This window comes from Danio rerio, chromosome 9, assembly GCF_049306965.1.
Source record: "Danio rerio strain Tuebingen ecotype United States chromosome 9, GRCz12tu, whole genome shotgun sequence".
NCBI lineage: Eukaryota > Metazoa > Chordata > Actinopteri > Cypriniformes > Danionidae > Danio > Danio rerio.
Window position 1 is genome coordinate 30794306 of NC_133184.1, and position 16370 is coordinate 30810675.

Genomic DNA, 16370 nt, shown 5'->3' on the forward strand with positions numbered 1-16370 from the left:
CTTTCATTTTTCTCCTTCTCACTCGCAACAAGTTCAGGCGAGGGACTGATTAATAAACAACCCATGGCAGGAAAATATACACTTAGATTTCAAAGAAAATGTCTTAATATTAAAAAGGACTCGCAAGTTTGATGCTATCATTGTCATAATGAATGCCCTTAAATAATATAGTTATTAGTTGTCAGCAATTAGCAGTGTTTATTGAGATTAAAATAAGATTTAACATTTTTTAATTGAGATAAGAAATATTGTTATAACACTTGTGACTTCTTTGGGAAATGTCCGATGACTAATCGTGAAGTAATGTGTAGTCTGCCACATTTGTTACCTTTGACAAGTCAAGATTTTATCAAGACACAAGTTGAAGTTGCATAATCTGACATAGTGACAGTTGCAACAGACAATAAAAATTGTGTGATCTGACCAGGGCTTAGAATGAACCATAGGCCACATTCTAGGATTAAAGAACCAAACCAACATAGTCAGATTTTTTGCATTTAAATTTTTTTTATTTATTTTTATTTTTTTAAATGTATCCTCTGGAATGGAATACTACAGAAATCACAGCGGAAACTTCAGTAAATGTATTATCCCCCCAAACATTCAATAAAACCAATGATCCTGATCATTGCCTCCACAGCATACATGTGTAAATGTCATGCTTTTACAAAAAAATAAATAAATAAAGTTTATTACACTCTCCTGATGACATTGGTTCTTAACAAATGAAACCTGTATTTAAAAATAAATAGTTGCCATTGCACTTGAAAGCTAAAAGACCCTCAGCATTCACATTGTCCAATCAGTAGTGTCAGAACTAAAGAAAGTGACAGGATTTCATCCATCTTCAACATTTCCAGCACTATGATGGATTGACATCTTGCCATGAACACATCAATCTGTCAGCATGTGGCGTTGTGTCAGAAACAAAACTGTGTGTCACAGCTTGAGCAGGAAGTGTCTGTTGTCGGTGCGCCATTGCCTTCCCTGAACTGCAGGTAATGTACTGTCACTTTTGCACTTTAAAAATGCAATTACACTCAATTTATCTGACTGATCACCACATCGTTATCTACAGAGTTTCCTCATCGTCCTCCAGACCGCTACTGGGTCTGGTGGGCAGTGATTCCTTCAACAGGATGTCATCCACCTGCTTTGCACTGTCCTCTGGCTCCTCGGGTATGGAAGGTGGCAGGCTGTCTGCATCTGAATTGAGCACGTAGCCTGGCAGAGTGGCATGAGTGCTGACAGTGGGGCCGCCGCTGCTGCGATACACTCGGCTTGAGAAGAGTGTGGTAGAGCGGGTGCCAGGGCCTCCAGCTGCCAGCTGGGACTGACTGCTGGTGCTGTTGTTGAGGCCGGTCAACACTGAGCCATAGCGGTAGCTCCCGCACACCACAGGGCCCTTCCAATCGAACGCTAGGTTCCATCTCGTCCACGTCTTCTTGATCTCAGTCTGGACCTGAAGATCAGAGATAAATGCTAAAAAAGAAACGGGATTTGCTGAAATGCACAGTGACTCTAATGGTGCTTTTCCACTGCATCTCAGCTCCCTTTGGTGTTTTTCAGCATTATCAACAGTAGTTGGTATTCTTTTTAGTAGAGTTTGAGTTTAAAGCACACTCATAGAACCAGGGTTGCCCAAAGTGCTGCACAAACAAAGATAAATAGACACACTCAGTAATCTATAAAATAAAAGTGGATAAATAGAAGTGGATTGAGGTTGGTTGAGGTTCCAAGTAAACAATTCCGTTAGCAAAATGTGATGTGTTAAAACTGTAAGTCACTAGGGCTATGTTCACACTGCAGGCAAATGTGGCCCAAATCAGATTTTTTTTTGCCCACATGTGACCAGTGGTGTAAAGTAACTAATTACAAACACTCAGTTACTGTAGTAATTGAGTAGTTTTTCTCAGGAATTGTAATTTGCTAAGTAGTTTTGAAAATGTGTACTTTTACTTTCCCTTGAGTATATTGTTAGTGCTGATCAGTACTTTTTCTCCACTACTTTCCTTTAGCCTCCAGTCACTATTTTATTATTTCCTGCCTATGGGGATTAGAAAAATCAGTCCTGTGATTCCTGTCAAAACAATTGTACCATACTGAACTACCTCAAGACATGCAGCAAACTGTTTGGAAGTATTTAAAGCAGGGGTGCCCAAACTTTTTCTTTTGAAGGGCCAAAATCCAAGCTTGATTGAGAGCTGTGGGCAGAAAGTAAATATAGCTAACTTTATTACATGGGTAATTTCCTAATTTATTTCAAAATATTTATAAATAAATAGAAAAAATTATGTACTTTTTTGTCTTTACTAACGCATTCAAATGTTTTGAAAATGTATATTATTTTAACAAACTTAGTACAATAAAACCATTTTTTTTTGTAAGAATCCAAACAATAGTTCAATGTCAAATACAGTCAAGCTGATTACTCAAATACCTGCCTTTGCCTTGATAAAATAAATCTAATAAATAAATTAGATTCTACATACAATATCATTATGAGGATTAATTAACTTTGCATGGGCCAGCCTTCACAGTAACACTTGTGTCCACTGTGGCTTCTCATTTAACCCATAATAAATTCAGTTCATTGGTCATAGAGACGCACACCACACTTGTCATACGACAAATTATCAGTGTTTAAATGAAAAACACTTATTTTAGGATTCACACACTGAAAAATACACACATGTAAGCCTACTAGCAAAGCAACTGTTTACAGCTGCACCATGGCTGTCTTAAAAAAATGGTAATAACAATCATATTAAACATAATCAGACATTTTACGCTTGTGTCTAGCCCTACTTTTGAACATGCGGTTCAGTTTGGGACCATGATCTGTTCACACTGGAAATCTGACATTGGCCACATTAATAACAACAATGTGAACAGCTATGCAAAAAAATATCAGAGAAAAATAAAAAATCTGATTTAGGCAGTAAGCCTATCATGAGAATTGTCACTATACAAGCAACTGGATCTGCTACTTGAGACTCATGTAGATTTAAACCCTGATAGTTTTAAATCATAAGTCAGCAACAGCAGCTCTACACAAATTACCATGGCTGCATAGTAATCAGTAGAAGAGGTGCAGATGTTCCTCTTGTTGTGATACATCTTCATCTATGCTGTGTCTATAATCTGCTCAGGTGAAGTGTTAAAGGAGAGAAGGAAAGACTTGAGGTACTTAACAAAAATAAATACATGTAGTGGGGTATAAAATCAAATAAACACTCATAGATGTTAAAAACCAAATCAATTTCAGAACAAAACAGAATATTGAGAAGAGGCAGGGTTTTATTTATGAGCCCCGATTGTAATCTTATTCCCACAGCATTGGCTAAGCATTTCACCCACACCATCAAACAGAGAAGGACGGTTGTTTCAGAGTGGAAGCAAACATCTTGAATTTGATTATACATCCCCACATTAAACTTTTTTTCAGCAGATTAACTTGCATGGATTAATTTTTCACCTTAAGACTAACAAATTGTGCCAGCAAAATAAATATTGTACACTTTGAGCTCATGCACACTTTATTAAACAGTGGCTGCAAAACAGGCTGCAACCGCTCTTCTCTCCCACTCCGGAGCACCCGGAGGAAACCTATGCGAACACAAGGAGAACCCTCCACACAGAAATGCCAACTGACTCAGCCGAGGCTCGAACCAGCGACCTTCTTGCTGTGAGATGATACAACATAATAATTAATTTCAGATACGGATGGCTGAGCAGATCTACTGGATGAGGTGACCCAGAATGTCATGGCAGTAGATCTGATGCTACTATAACTATATAGTGTATCTATAATCCCACCCACTCTGATGCAGTACTAAACTGCAGTGGAAAAGCAAACAAAGCCAGGATGAGCTGTGGGACACTGAACCATACCAAGTTGTGCAAGCTGAGTCATATCATGCCTTGAAAAAGAGCCATAAATATTGAGGCCATGGGTTGTTAGTTTGTATCACTGCTTTATGTGGATGTAACAATGCATTTTCATTAATTTTCAGCTGGCTCTGAGTGTGTGTTATAACAGTCAAGCCACCTTTATTTATTTTTGTAGCACTTTATACAGTTTAGCTTGTTATAAACCCGCTGTAGAAAGATGAAACAGGAAAATGGTAAAAAGTCACATTTGTTGTTGAATTCTAAGCAGAAATCCTTTCAATTTAGTTTGACACAAATCTTACTGTTGAAGGACAATCCACTGAAGTTCAGCTCCACTGTCCCCAACTAAGAAAGCAAATTTCCCAAGGTGTAGGTGTTTCATTGTTACACTGAATCGTGGTACATTTTGAGATGAATGACCTCGCTGTATGCAGTAGTTGCAATAACAGAGAGCAAGTTGTAATGATAAAATAAATTAAACAGAAGTTTTGACAATGCCTCATTCCTGTTTAACCTGAAGTAATATTAGTATAATAATTTTCGACATACTGCTATTGTGTATAATGTATCCATTGAGGAGCCACTGTCATGATGTAAGCTAATGTAATGTAAATGCATGCTCCTTCTTTACTTTTGTTCTTGACTGTTTGAAAATTGGGTCTGATGCACACTTTATCATGGTCTTGTCAGGCATCGTTCCTTTACATAATCATTGAAAGCAGCTGTGAACTCCTACTGTGCTGCCGTGACTGATGATGGACAGAGCAAAGCAGATGCTTTCAGTTTAGATTGGTAGCAATGCATGCCTGAAGTTTTCAAGGTACACCGCAGTTTGGAAAAGTCAAGGTTTTAAAACTTACAAAATTTTCTGTAATACCGTTCCCAAGGTATGTGTAAGGTTTTTATTTACATATTTTTAGGACAAAAGATGGTGTTTTAAATTGTAAAGAAATTTGTGTTTTTAAAACTAATGAAGACAACAGAAGTCAATGACTCATTTAAATTATTTAGCCCGACATGTTTACTGCTCCAAAACATTATAAATCTTTCAAAAAATAAAATATATTGTGTAAACAAGGGAAAAAGTTGTTGTTTTTTACCCCGACATTTAAAAATAATATGTATTAGTGCAGTAACCACAATACCATGATACCGTGAAACCATGATACTTTTATCCAAGGTTATCATACCGTCAGAATCTTATACCAGCCCATGCCTAGTCCACGGTTGGCATAATTTTGATAAGTTGCAACAGTTTTGGTCTATGCCAAAAAACAGTGTTGAGAAGCCTTTACGATTAATTAACAATGACGAAATAAAGCACGGTTAATAGTGATATACGTTAATCGATGCATTCCTAATGGATAAATAATGTATGGGTGAATGAATATATAGATGTATGGATTAAAATTATTTAGGATTCAACAACAACTAAGAGAAGCAAAACAGTCAATCAATCAATCAAACAAATAACCGACCGACCGATCGATCGATCGATCGACCAATCAATCAATCAATCAATCAATCAATCAATCAATCAATCAATCAATCAATCAATCAATCAATCAATCAATCAATCAATCAATCAATCAATCAATCAATCAATCAATCAATCAATGTCAATATTTAAATAAATCAATTAATTATTTAAAATATATTGGAAATCCTAACCAGCTGGTTGTCTACCGAACACTTAAAAAAACTTTGCCTAAACCTTCTTCTATTTGGTCTATTGTTTAAAAATGTTCTAATTTTTAAAATGTGTTGTGCTCAAGAAAACTTTTAATTAAGCAACCATATGTTACATTTACCAAGTATTCAGCTTCTGTGGGTGGCAGAATCACCATTAACATTACTAGTGTGTAGCATCTAGCTGGATGAAGCAATGGCAGCTGTATTTTACATTGAAAGCTGCCAGAATGCCCAGCACACACTTGCTATTGGTGTGGTCGCCAATTTGATTAAATAGGCACGAGTAGGAGTCTATGATGGATTGAGGCCAAAGACCAAATTTGGCCAGAATGACAGACTTGTACTCCTACTCTTTTTAAGAAGCACCCTGGGATTTCTAATGACTTCACAGAGTCAGGACCAATAACACATTGCATTCAAAAGACTGTGTTGGCCATTAGGAGAGGGATTGTCCCCCCCGGTCTCTCTAGCACCTCATCAGACTGACAGTAGTCTAATTTACTCCAGGTCTCCAACCCACCTCCCATCCATCATCACATCTGAAAGCCCAACTCGCACTTCAACACTGAACCCTGTCACTCTTAAGCCCCCAATATATTCCACAGGGAAGTTCTTTATGGTTCTACCCTTAGGGATAAAATGTAGATTGAAATATCCTTGCTGTGGTTTACTGTTAGCAAACATACCAGCAACATTCATACAGAGTGTTTTCCTCTCAAAAACAACACAACAAAATGATAATGGTGAGAAATGGTCTGATGCATAACACTATTTCATGTTCTGTTGTTAGAGTGATTTGATGTTGTTAACGTTTTTGTTACTAAAAGTTTTAAATAATAATAATTTAAATATAAAGGCTCAATGTACATATAAACAATTTGGTGAAATCTAAGCTAAAATGGTAGGAAATGTTCCATCTATGTTGATCCTAGAACAATATTCCAATCAGCCAATCAAAATTCAGGGATATGTTTACCATTTATGCTAAGTTTAGGCTTTTGATTAGGTGTATGCACTTCTATTAGATTGTTATCTAACTATTACTGCCCTCTAATTTTGAGAATATTTTACAGTAATGGTTGGGTTCACGGGGAGGGGATAGGTATGAATCACATTTTTGAACAAAAATGATGTTTCAGGATCAACATAGATGTTAATCCAGGATTGCATCGTACTTGGCAGAATCATAGCATGCTTTTCTTAATATAGTGTTTAGTTAAAGGGATAGTACAACAAACAGCGAGTGAACACCAAACAGAAAATTTACTCACTATTTACTCTCTTCACAAACCTTTATGAGTTTCTTTTTTCTGTTAAACACACAGAAAAAATCTATTTAATTTTTTTAGCTACAATACTATGTTTTATACACTACTGTTAGGGGTGTAATGGATCACGGTTGATCTGAATCACAACCCACAGTTCAAAACACAAATGACCCATGGATTAATATTCTTTTACATTAATCCTAAATTTGTAACAATCGCACAAAGATCGCCTCTTATATCATACAAATCACATGTATGAAAGCATTTATGATTTCCTGCAAAATATAATCATGACAGAACAAGTTGTGGTACGTTATTCGGATGTGGAGGGTTTTCTGTTACTACTTGTTTAGCCTGCATTAATGCATTCAGTGCAAGCAGCATGAATAATTATTAAAAGATCATAAGATTTCTGATCTGTTACACACCACTAACTACTATGGAAGTGAATAGTTGCCATTTTGTTTTACTTTTTTTTCAGAATAACTTATTTGTGTTCTTATGAAAAAAGAAAATTGAAGTGTTAGTAAACAAATTAAAAATGTTATAAAGTTTTGGGAGAACTATTGCTTCCGACACCAAGACCAATCAAAATCATGCAAACAACAAGAACTGGAAAGCTGCTTTATAGTAGGTCTGGGTGTTGCTACAAATATCAAAACCATACAAGCAACAGTCTAATAAAATCTGTTGCTTGTATGGTTTTGATATTGGTTGCAATACCCAGTCCTACTATAATGCAGCTCTCCGGTTCTTGCTTTTACATAAAAGGCACCAATCACAGCCAGCAGCACACATGTGAAGGGGATCAAACAGTGGACAAAAACCATAATTCATGGCCCTATAATTATTAATTTTTAATATAATATGTTAACATAATAAATAAAATATTTAATGGCTAATACCAACATGGCAACCAATATATCATGTATTACTTGTAAAAAGTTTATGGACTACATAATCATCATTCAAAAAGCAAATCAAACATAAGTCTGTGGATAAACTATGCATAAATAAAGCAGTGAAATGTTTTGATTATACATTAAATGCTGATTAGCTGATCATTCCAAACAACAAATATGAAAATATTTGCGGTTCAGAATGTCAGGATAGGTTAAAATGAAGATTAGTAGTGCCTTCTGTTTATCCTCCTAATTTTATAACTTGTTTTTGTCACTTTTGTCTTTCTTTTCTGTGCACTGCATTGCTAAGCTGATCTCCCTCACCAACTGTTGGATGTCAATTTAACCTGCTCATTCAGCTACAAAACCACCAACAGAGTCCTACAAGAGCTGACATTGCAGGCACTCAGTACTCAGGTTTGGTGTGTCACATCATTAACAAGATTTATCTTTTTTTAATGTACCAGAACATGAAGTTGGAAAATCTGCAACCGGTCACCGGTATTTATTGTATAAAGTGTGCAGCAGCACAAAAGAAATCAAGAACCTGATGTCTTGAAGTGTGCACTTGGTCTAAAAATGTAATGTTTGACACTACAAAAAAAAAAAAAGAGAGAGAGAGTATGATGGCCATAGAGTACAGAAATAGTACAGAAATTGTACATCCTGTGTCCATTCCTGGGTAATCATTGTGAATAAGCACTTTTGCAGATGCTCACCTCACCGTTACAGTAGCAGTAGATGATTGACACAAAGAAGCCCTAGAGGAAAAAAACAGAAAAAGATGTTAAAAGGGTAAATGTCTAAAAAATAAGCTTTATATTTAGCACACCTGTCTTCAACCCCAAGGATTTTAAATATGAGTCATGCACATGAGATTTGAGTCAAACTTTAACGCTTGGGGTGAGTAGATTGTTCAGATTTTTAATCCTAAGTAACTAAGTAGTATGAGTAACACTAATTAGTAAGAAGCAGAGATAAAAGCATGTTTATAAAGACAAGTGTTTGTAAGTTATATTATGAGTCAGTGATTAAGGAAGAATGTATAATTATCTCTGAAACATTTTAGTAATCCGTACAGCATCAAGATCACACATTGTTTTCATTCATTTTGGATTAATTATCTTCATCATACAGTCGGTATTGAAGTATTGACATTCAGCACCTGTTGAGTGTATGTTATATTTGGAAGCATAAAAACCAAGCAGATGCTTTTAGACTGAATTCATTCATTTAAATGTGTGTGAAAATTCAGTCATTCTGTGATTGAATGTTTTTCCTGAAGATTTAGTAAGTGATCTATTCTTGCATTGAGTCATGTCATCTAGCTACCAAAAAAAAAACTCAACCTTGCCAGCACCTGTCATTTAAGACAGGCGAATATCTCGGACAGAAATCAATGCGACGTGTCAAAAGATGTCAAACCTATTTGGAGAGCTCAGAATTGGATTGACCTTTCAGTTTATTTGTCTGTCTTCTATATCACTTAAACGTTTCATTACTTCATCATAACCTATGATACATATCTGAGCTTTACCAAAAGAAAGCATCTCTTCTACCTCTTTTACAATGTAGTGTTAAAATTAATGCAGTTTGTTTAAAAAAAAAATTACTGTATTTTTGAATTTCATTACTATTTCATACTACACTGGAAAAATTCACTGTTAAAATTACAGTATTACAGATAAATATTAAATTTTAGTGGCAAAATTTACAAGCGCATTGCAAATTAACAATTACAACTGTGTTGTAATTGCATAACACAATTGGAATCATTAATTTAAATAGCACTTTTAAATTTGACAGTACACTACCTGAGAAAAGTCTTGTCGCCTATCCCAATTTTTTTTGATTAAATAATAACTTGACTTCTGGTTGATTATTTGGTAAAAGAAGTGGCTTATATGAAAGGCAAAGGCCTCTAGATTACGCCTATTTTACCAAAATAAAATATGGTCATGCCTTAATTTCTAATTATTTAATTAGGACAATAAGGTCTAACTTTGCTTAGACAAAAGTCTTGTCACTTAACAGAAATAATGTGCAGTATAGAATATAAAGTCATGGTCAGCTGAAAAATAATGAATATTGTGTATGACTCTCATGAGCTTGGACGACTGCATCCACACATCTCTGCAATGACTCAAATAACTTATTAATAAAGTCATCTGGAATGGCAAAGAAAGTGTTCTTGCAGGACTCCCAGAGTTCATCAAGATTCTTTGGATTCATCTTCAATGCCTCCTCTTTCATCTTACTCCAGACAAGCTCAATAATGTTCATGTTTGGTGACTGTGCTGGCCAATCCTGCAGCCCCTTGACCTACTATGCTTTCAGGAACTTTGATGTGGAGGCTAAAGTATGAGGAGCGCTATCCTGCTGAAGAATTTGCCCTCTCCTGTGGTTTGTAATGAATTGGGCAGCACAAATGTCTTGATACCTTAGGCTGTTGATGCTGCCATCCACTCTGCAAATCTCTCACACGCCCCCATACTGTATGTAACCACAAACCATGATTTTTCATTCACCTAACTCGTCTGATTTCTGTGAGAATCTTGTGTCCATGTGGGTCCAATAGATCTTTTGCAGTATTTGTGATAATTGGGATGAAATTCAGCAGATGATTCATGTAAATAATCTACCTTCTACCACTTTTCCAAATGATAAACTAGAGGTCAAGTTATCATTTGTTGGTCTTACAAATGGAATCGACTACAAGACTTTTGTCAGATAATGTATTACTGGCAACCAAAATTGACATTTGTTCAAACTACTTGCTTAAAATGAGTTAAACAACACAACTCTTGAGTTTTTTTTGGTGGGGACAAAATAATTAATGTTCAATACACTTAAATTTGTAAAAACCTACAAGCTAACTTATTTTCTTAATATTTCCCAACACAAATGTTTGTTTGGAACCCATCTTTTTTTTTTTTTCTACAGTGTAAGAATATTTTGTCAATTATAATTCTAAAAAGAATTCAGGGCTGTTTTAACAGATTACATGTCATTATGGCTTGCAGATAAAGATGTTTTTCATTCTCTCCCCCAAATCAGCAGTAAATCATGCAAAGTACATGCAAATTGTTTTAAGATATGATCCTAAAAAGAAAATATAAATTTATGATTTTTGGAATTATCAAAAAGCAAAAAACATATGCATGTTGACTTGCAAAGATCACTGATTGCATTAGTTATTCATGAAATAAAGGCATCCGTCAAGTACCTGGAAAGAATTGAAGAACAGTTCACAATACATCCGCACCTCCCAGCCTAAACCCTCGAAGGTGTGCGGCATTCCAACAAACACGATGTAGTGCACCCCGAAAACAAACACCAACACCAGTGTGGATTTGGCAAGCTTCCTGGACAGAGACAAATGAGAATGTTCTGTGAATTAAAAGGAGAGTTCCTCCAACTATTCTTTATTTACTCACCCTCATACCTGCATGAATTTCTTTCCTCTATGGTGCACGAAAGTAGATATTGAGGTGCAGTCACATTTACATTAGTATGCTGAAATTCAGCTGGCAAAATGCTTTCATCTCCTTACGGATCTGCACGATGTGGAACCTTACATGAAGGTCACATTTGTTGAAAATTTCCCATCTGACTGAACTATCAAATCACTAGCTTGCTGTGTTTACCAATATAAATCTGCTTGGATTGGAAACTTTTTTTAAAATCTTAGACATTAAAAAACAATGAAAACTAATTATACTTAATTATTTCATGCTGTAGGTATGTAGTCAAAAAAGTTATAGTGAGAGTATATGAGTTTATAATTTAACTTATGTCCTTAAGTTGAGTTTATGAACTAATTTCGAGAGAATCATGGCTGGTCTCGCATCACAATCAATGTTAAACCAATCAGGTGAATCCTAGCCTTCAATAAATAAACCAGTTTGTTTTACTTTCAGTATCTTTGCTTTTTGAAGAATCTCCTCATTCACCCCACCCACCCCCCCTTTCATCCTTTACCAAGAGGAGATCTTGGTCCCCCTTTTATGCTATATGACCAGGCGGGAGCCCTGGGCTCAAGTATCTCCAAGCTCAGGGTTCTTTCCCCGGACAGTTGAAATACAAATTAAACACGTTATATTTAGAGATTATTTTGTTTAAGAAAAATAATACAAGATTTATGGGAAACGCAAACTATAAGTGCCATTTTAGATTCACACACACACTCACATTTAAGCGTAAGTTTACTGCATTTTATTTATAAATAAAATTGTAATATTTAATCTTTGCACAATTAAAATTGCACATATTCATCACACAACATTGCACTAATTCAACCTGAATTGTACATATCCACTGTAAAAACACATTTGTAATTATGTTCATATCTATCTTCATATCTGATTATTAATAGCAACCTGTTACCTAATACAAACTGTTAGCTAATACAACCTGTATATAAGGATCAAAATACATCCATCTGTAAATATTACCCATTGTCTTAATTTTCTTGTCAACTTAGTCCCTTTATTAATCTGGGGTCGCCACAGCGGAATAAACCGCCAACTTATCCAGCAAGTTTTTACACAGCGGTTGCCCTTCCAGCCGCAACCCATCTCTGGGAAACATCCACACAAACACTCATAAAATCCTGACAATTTAGCCTACCCACTTCACCTGTACCGCATGTCTTTGGAATGTGGGGGAAACCGGAGCACCCAGAGGAAACCCACGCTAACGCAGGGAGAACATGCAAACTCCACACAGAAACGCCAACTGAGCCGAGGCTCGAACCAGCGACCTTCTTGCTGTGAGGCGACAGCACTACCTACTGTGCCACTGCTTTGCCCCAATATTACCCATTGTTTTTCTATAATTGCACTTTTATAACTTTTACCTCTATCCTGCACTTGCTGCTATTGCACTCCTGGTTAGACCTAAACTGTAATTTGCTGCCTTGTACATGTAACAACAAAAAAGTTGAATCCAATCTAATCTAGTCTAATCTGATTTATGTTTGACTTACTTATTTCATTCATTTTCTTTTCAGCTTATTCTCTTTATTAATCTGGAATTGGATTGAGCAGAATGACCTGACAACTTATCCAGCATATGTTTTATGCAGCGGATGCCCTTCCAGCTGCAACTCATCACTGGGAAACATCCATACATCCTCATTCACACACATACACTACAGAGCATTTGTCTTACCACATGTCTTTGGACTGTGGGGGAAACCGGAGCACCCGGAGGAAATGCAAGCGATCACGGGGAGAACATGCAAACTCCACACAGAAATTCCAACTGACCTAGCCGAGGCTTGAACCAGCGACCTTCTTGCTGTGAGGTGTTACCCACTGCACCACCGTGATGCCCTTTACTGAGTTTTGTTTGTTTTTATTATTTTGGCTTTGACCCTTTCCAAAGTTTCTAATATTGTTTTATGTATGTTTGTGTAAAATGCAGTAATGAGAGACCAACGAAAAGCAGTCCTGTCCAGTTGGTGGCGCTAAATTCAGCAAAAATTGCCTTTCATACAAAAAAAAATTAATAATGAAAATCTACAATCATTAATTTTCCTTCGGCTTAGTCTCTATTTCAGAGACTGCCACATTGGAACGAACCACCAAGCATATGTTTTAATTCCCTTCCAGCCGCAACCTAGTATGGGGAAACAGTCATTCATAAACATACACATGTCCAATTGAGCTTACCCAATTCACCTAAAGCGCATGTCTTTGAATTGTGAGGGAAACTGGAGCACCTGGAGGGAAAACACAGCAAAAAGGGGAGAACATGCAAACTCCACACAGAAATCCAAACTGGCCCAGCTGGGACTCAAACCAGCAACCTTCTTGCTGTGAGGCAACAGTGCTAACTACTGAGCCACCTTGCCGCCCTATGTAGGGAATCTTGAGTGAATTAACGTGAGCTCAGAAAGTCTTCAAGGTTTCAGGAACTGCATGATAGGTTTGTGTCAAGAACAGACTGATTTGTCAAATTTTTGTTTGTCAAATTTTTGATTGACAGCATATGTCCCCATAAGATTTCATGAGAAAGGATTTCCATTTATGTTCCACACAGGAAAGTCAGAAAGATTTGAATGACATGAGAGTGACTAAAGGGCAGCACGGTAGATGAGTGGTTAGCACTGTCGCTGGTTGGAGTTCCTGCCGTTAGCAGTTCTGTGTGATGTTTTCACGTGGATTTCTCAGGTTACCCCAATAGTTCAAATTCATGGTACAGGTGAATCGGACTAACTAATTTGGCTGTAGTGTGTCAATGCGAGAGTGAATGGGTGTTTCCCAGTATTGGTTTGCAGTTGGAAGGGCATCTGCTGCATAAAACATTTGTTGGAATTGTTGGCGGTTCACTCTGCTGTGGCGACCTCTAATAGACAAAGCACTAAGCTGAATGAAAACGAATGAATGAGAGTGAGTAACATGACAGATATCTAACTTAAGTGATGTAAATAAAATGTATGATGAATACAGTTTTGACTTGTTTAATAACAATCTAGACACAACTTTACTATCATGTGGCCACCCTTCAAATATCTCCAATACCAAAAGTCGAGAAACGCACCTTTCGATCCCTGTGTAGGCCGATGAAGTAAGCATGACGTAACTGCAATATTAGCAATTCAAAAAGTTTCCATTAATCCGTGTTCGATGTGGCCATCTTTGAAATATCTCCAATACTAAAAATTCAAGAAACGCCTTGCACTTTTTGATCCCTGTGTAGGCCGATAACGCAAGCATGACGTGTTTGCAATATTAGGAATTCAAAAAGTTTGTCTTTAATCCTTGTTTGATTAATGACACTAAAAAAACACCTCTGTGTGGCTTTAATCAGAATAAAGACGAACGCAACGTCTTAATGGCTACGCCTTGCCTGGCAGACAGGTTAAAATGTCTCACAAATTAGTCATGAAAAGAATCATGAAAAATAATTGGGAAAAAAGTAACGCTGGTAGGTCATGAAGACTAAATCCACTTTTAATTGAAGCCTGGCTAATTTTGATCAACCAAAGTATTGCAGTTAAGCAGGCTTTACACCGAATGAGAATCAAGCGATTCGTCATTCATATTAAAGACTTCATTTCAAATTATGACAAGGCTCTTTTTGGCTGAGAGGAATGAGCTGCTTATTGACATGTTTGCAAACATTACTGTCTGCGTCTTCATGTCTGTCCTGCCAGCTGACACCTGGAGCTCTGCTTACTGCTAATTACCTAGGAGGCAGCAATGATCAAATTGATAACTGTTATTAGCCGTGCAAAATGACATCCTTTGGCATTGTGTTGGCTCCGGATTGTTTTGTTTCAGGGAGCATCCAGAATATCATTCTGACATGCCAAATCCCAAATGCATTTCTAACACTTTTGTTTACTTAAAGCTAGATAAAAAAATTGAAGCCAAATGGAAGTTTCTTTCCGCACGCAACAAGATCAAATCTATCATATCCAGTGCCCTCAAAATTCGACACTGATATTAGTACATGATGGAATGATAGGAACCACAATCCGAATCAAACCGCAAAATGAGTAGGCGCAGGAAGGAAAGCTTATTATCGCATCTCTTAGCCACAGGCAATCCTGCCTCAGAGCTGTCAGATGAAAGCTTTTGCCTAAATTACATAAGGAAAAAAAGAGTTGCTGTAGGGACAGCTTTCACTCTTAGCAAGAGAGAAACACCAGTGTAATGATACAAACCGTTTGAGCTGGTGCAACATTGAATTTACCATTTTAAAGGCACTCGTATGCATAAAAACTGGCCAAAACAGTGGGAGTAGATGCACAAACCTGTACTGTTTTCTTGTGTCGTATCTGCCTGCGTTGGTTTCACGGATTTTGGTAGCAAGGACCCGTACGATATTCACAAACAGGATGAAGTTTAGCTGAAAAAAGAGAGCACAATGGGAATGAATTGGTTGATTGATGATTACACTTCCACAACAATTAATATTAAGACTAAGGAGAAACTATTTGTATTTATTACATGGTTCATACACATTTTTACTACTAGAATTCGTTGACTTTTGCCATGGCTTTACAAAGACTTTTCTAAACAAGCTAATTTTAATTTTTTCATAGAGTACTTTTTAAAGAATAACAAAAACAATGCATGTTCAAATTTATTACAGCATATCGCAAAACATGTGTAACGATCAGACGCTGGACAACAGATGGGCGGATCCACATGCAGCTTTTTAGAGGAAAGTCAGGCAGACAATGGTCACAAACAGTAACAAACAGGAGCACCAAAGCAAGGTCAAAAACAGCCGAATAGTCATTCTAGGCCGCAAAGAATCAAACACGGTAAACAAGCAAAAGGTCAAAACACTGGAAAACTAGACGGGGAAAATCACTTTGTAATGTTAACAGAAAAACAGAAACAAGACTCAGCAAAGAGTGTGTGAAACTGGTATCTCACCTGTGTGTGTGTATGTGTGTGTGTGTGTGTGTGTGTGTGTGTGTGTGTGTATGTATGTGGGAATAAGGAACTGGTGTGCGTGATGTTATTTGTAGTCTGGTTCTTTAGTGAAAGATCTGTAGTTCTTCAGCGATCTGTTAGCATTAGATTGCTGGTGATCATGACAACATGCAACAATCTATTTAGATTAAATTTATTTTAATATCTATGTAAAATTT

The 16370-nt window shown here is 36.7% G+C and overlaps 1 protein-coding gene across 6 annotated transcripts in view; it reads right to left on the reverse strand.

Annotated features, from left to right (window-relative positions):
• Positions 1 to 487: 487 nt before the first annotated feature.
• The window catches only part of pth2ra (parathyroid hormone 2 receptor a), a 199896-nt gene continuing 184013 nt past the window's right edge, over positions 488 to 16370 (reverse strand). For all 6 annotated transcript variants that reach the window (XM_073911588.1, XM_073911590.1, NM_131377.1 and 3 more), the window contains 4 exon segments: positions 15522 to 15616; positions 10983 to 11121; positions 8476 to 8517; positions 488 to 1462 (listed from right to left, as the gene is read on the reverse strand). In XM_073911588.1, the coding sequence (XP_073767689.1) occupies positions 1073 to 1462; positions 8476 to 8517; positions 10983 to 11121; positions 15522 to 15616 (666 nt within the window). In that variant the 3' untranslated portion in view covers positions 488 to 1072.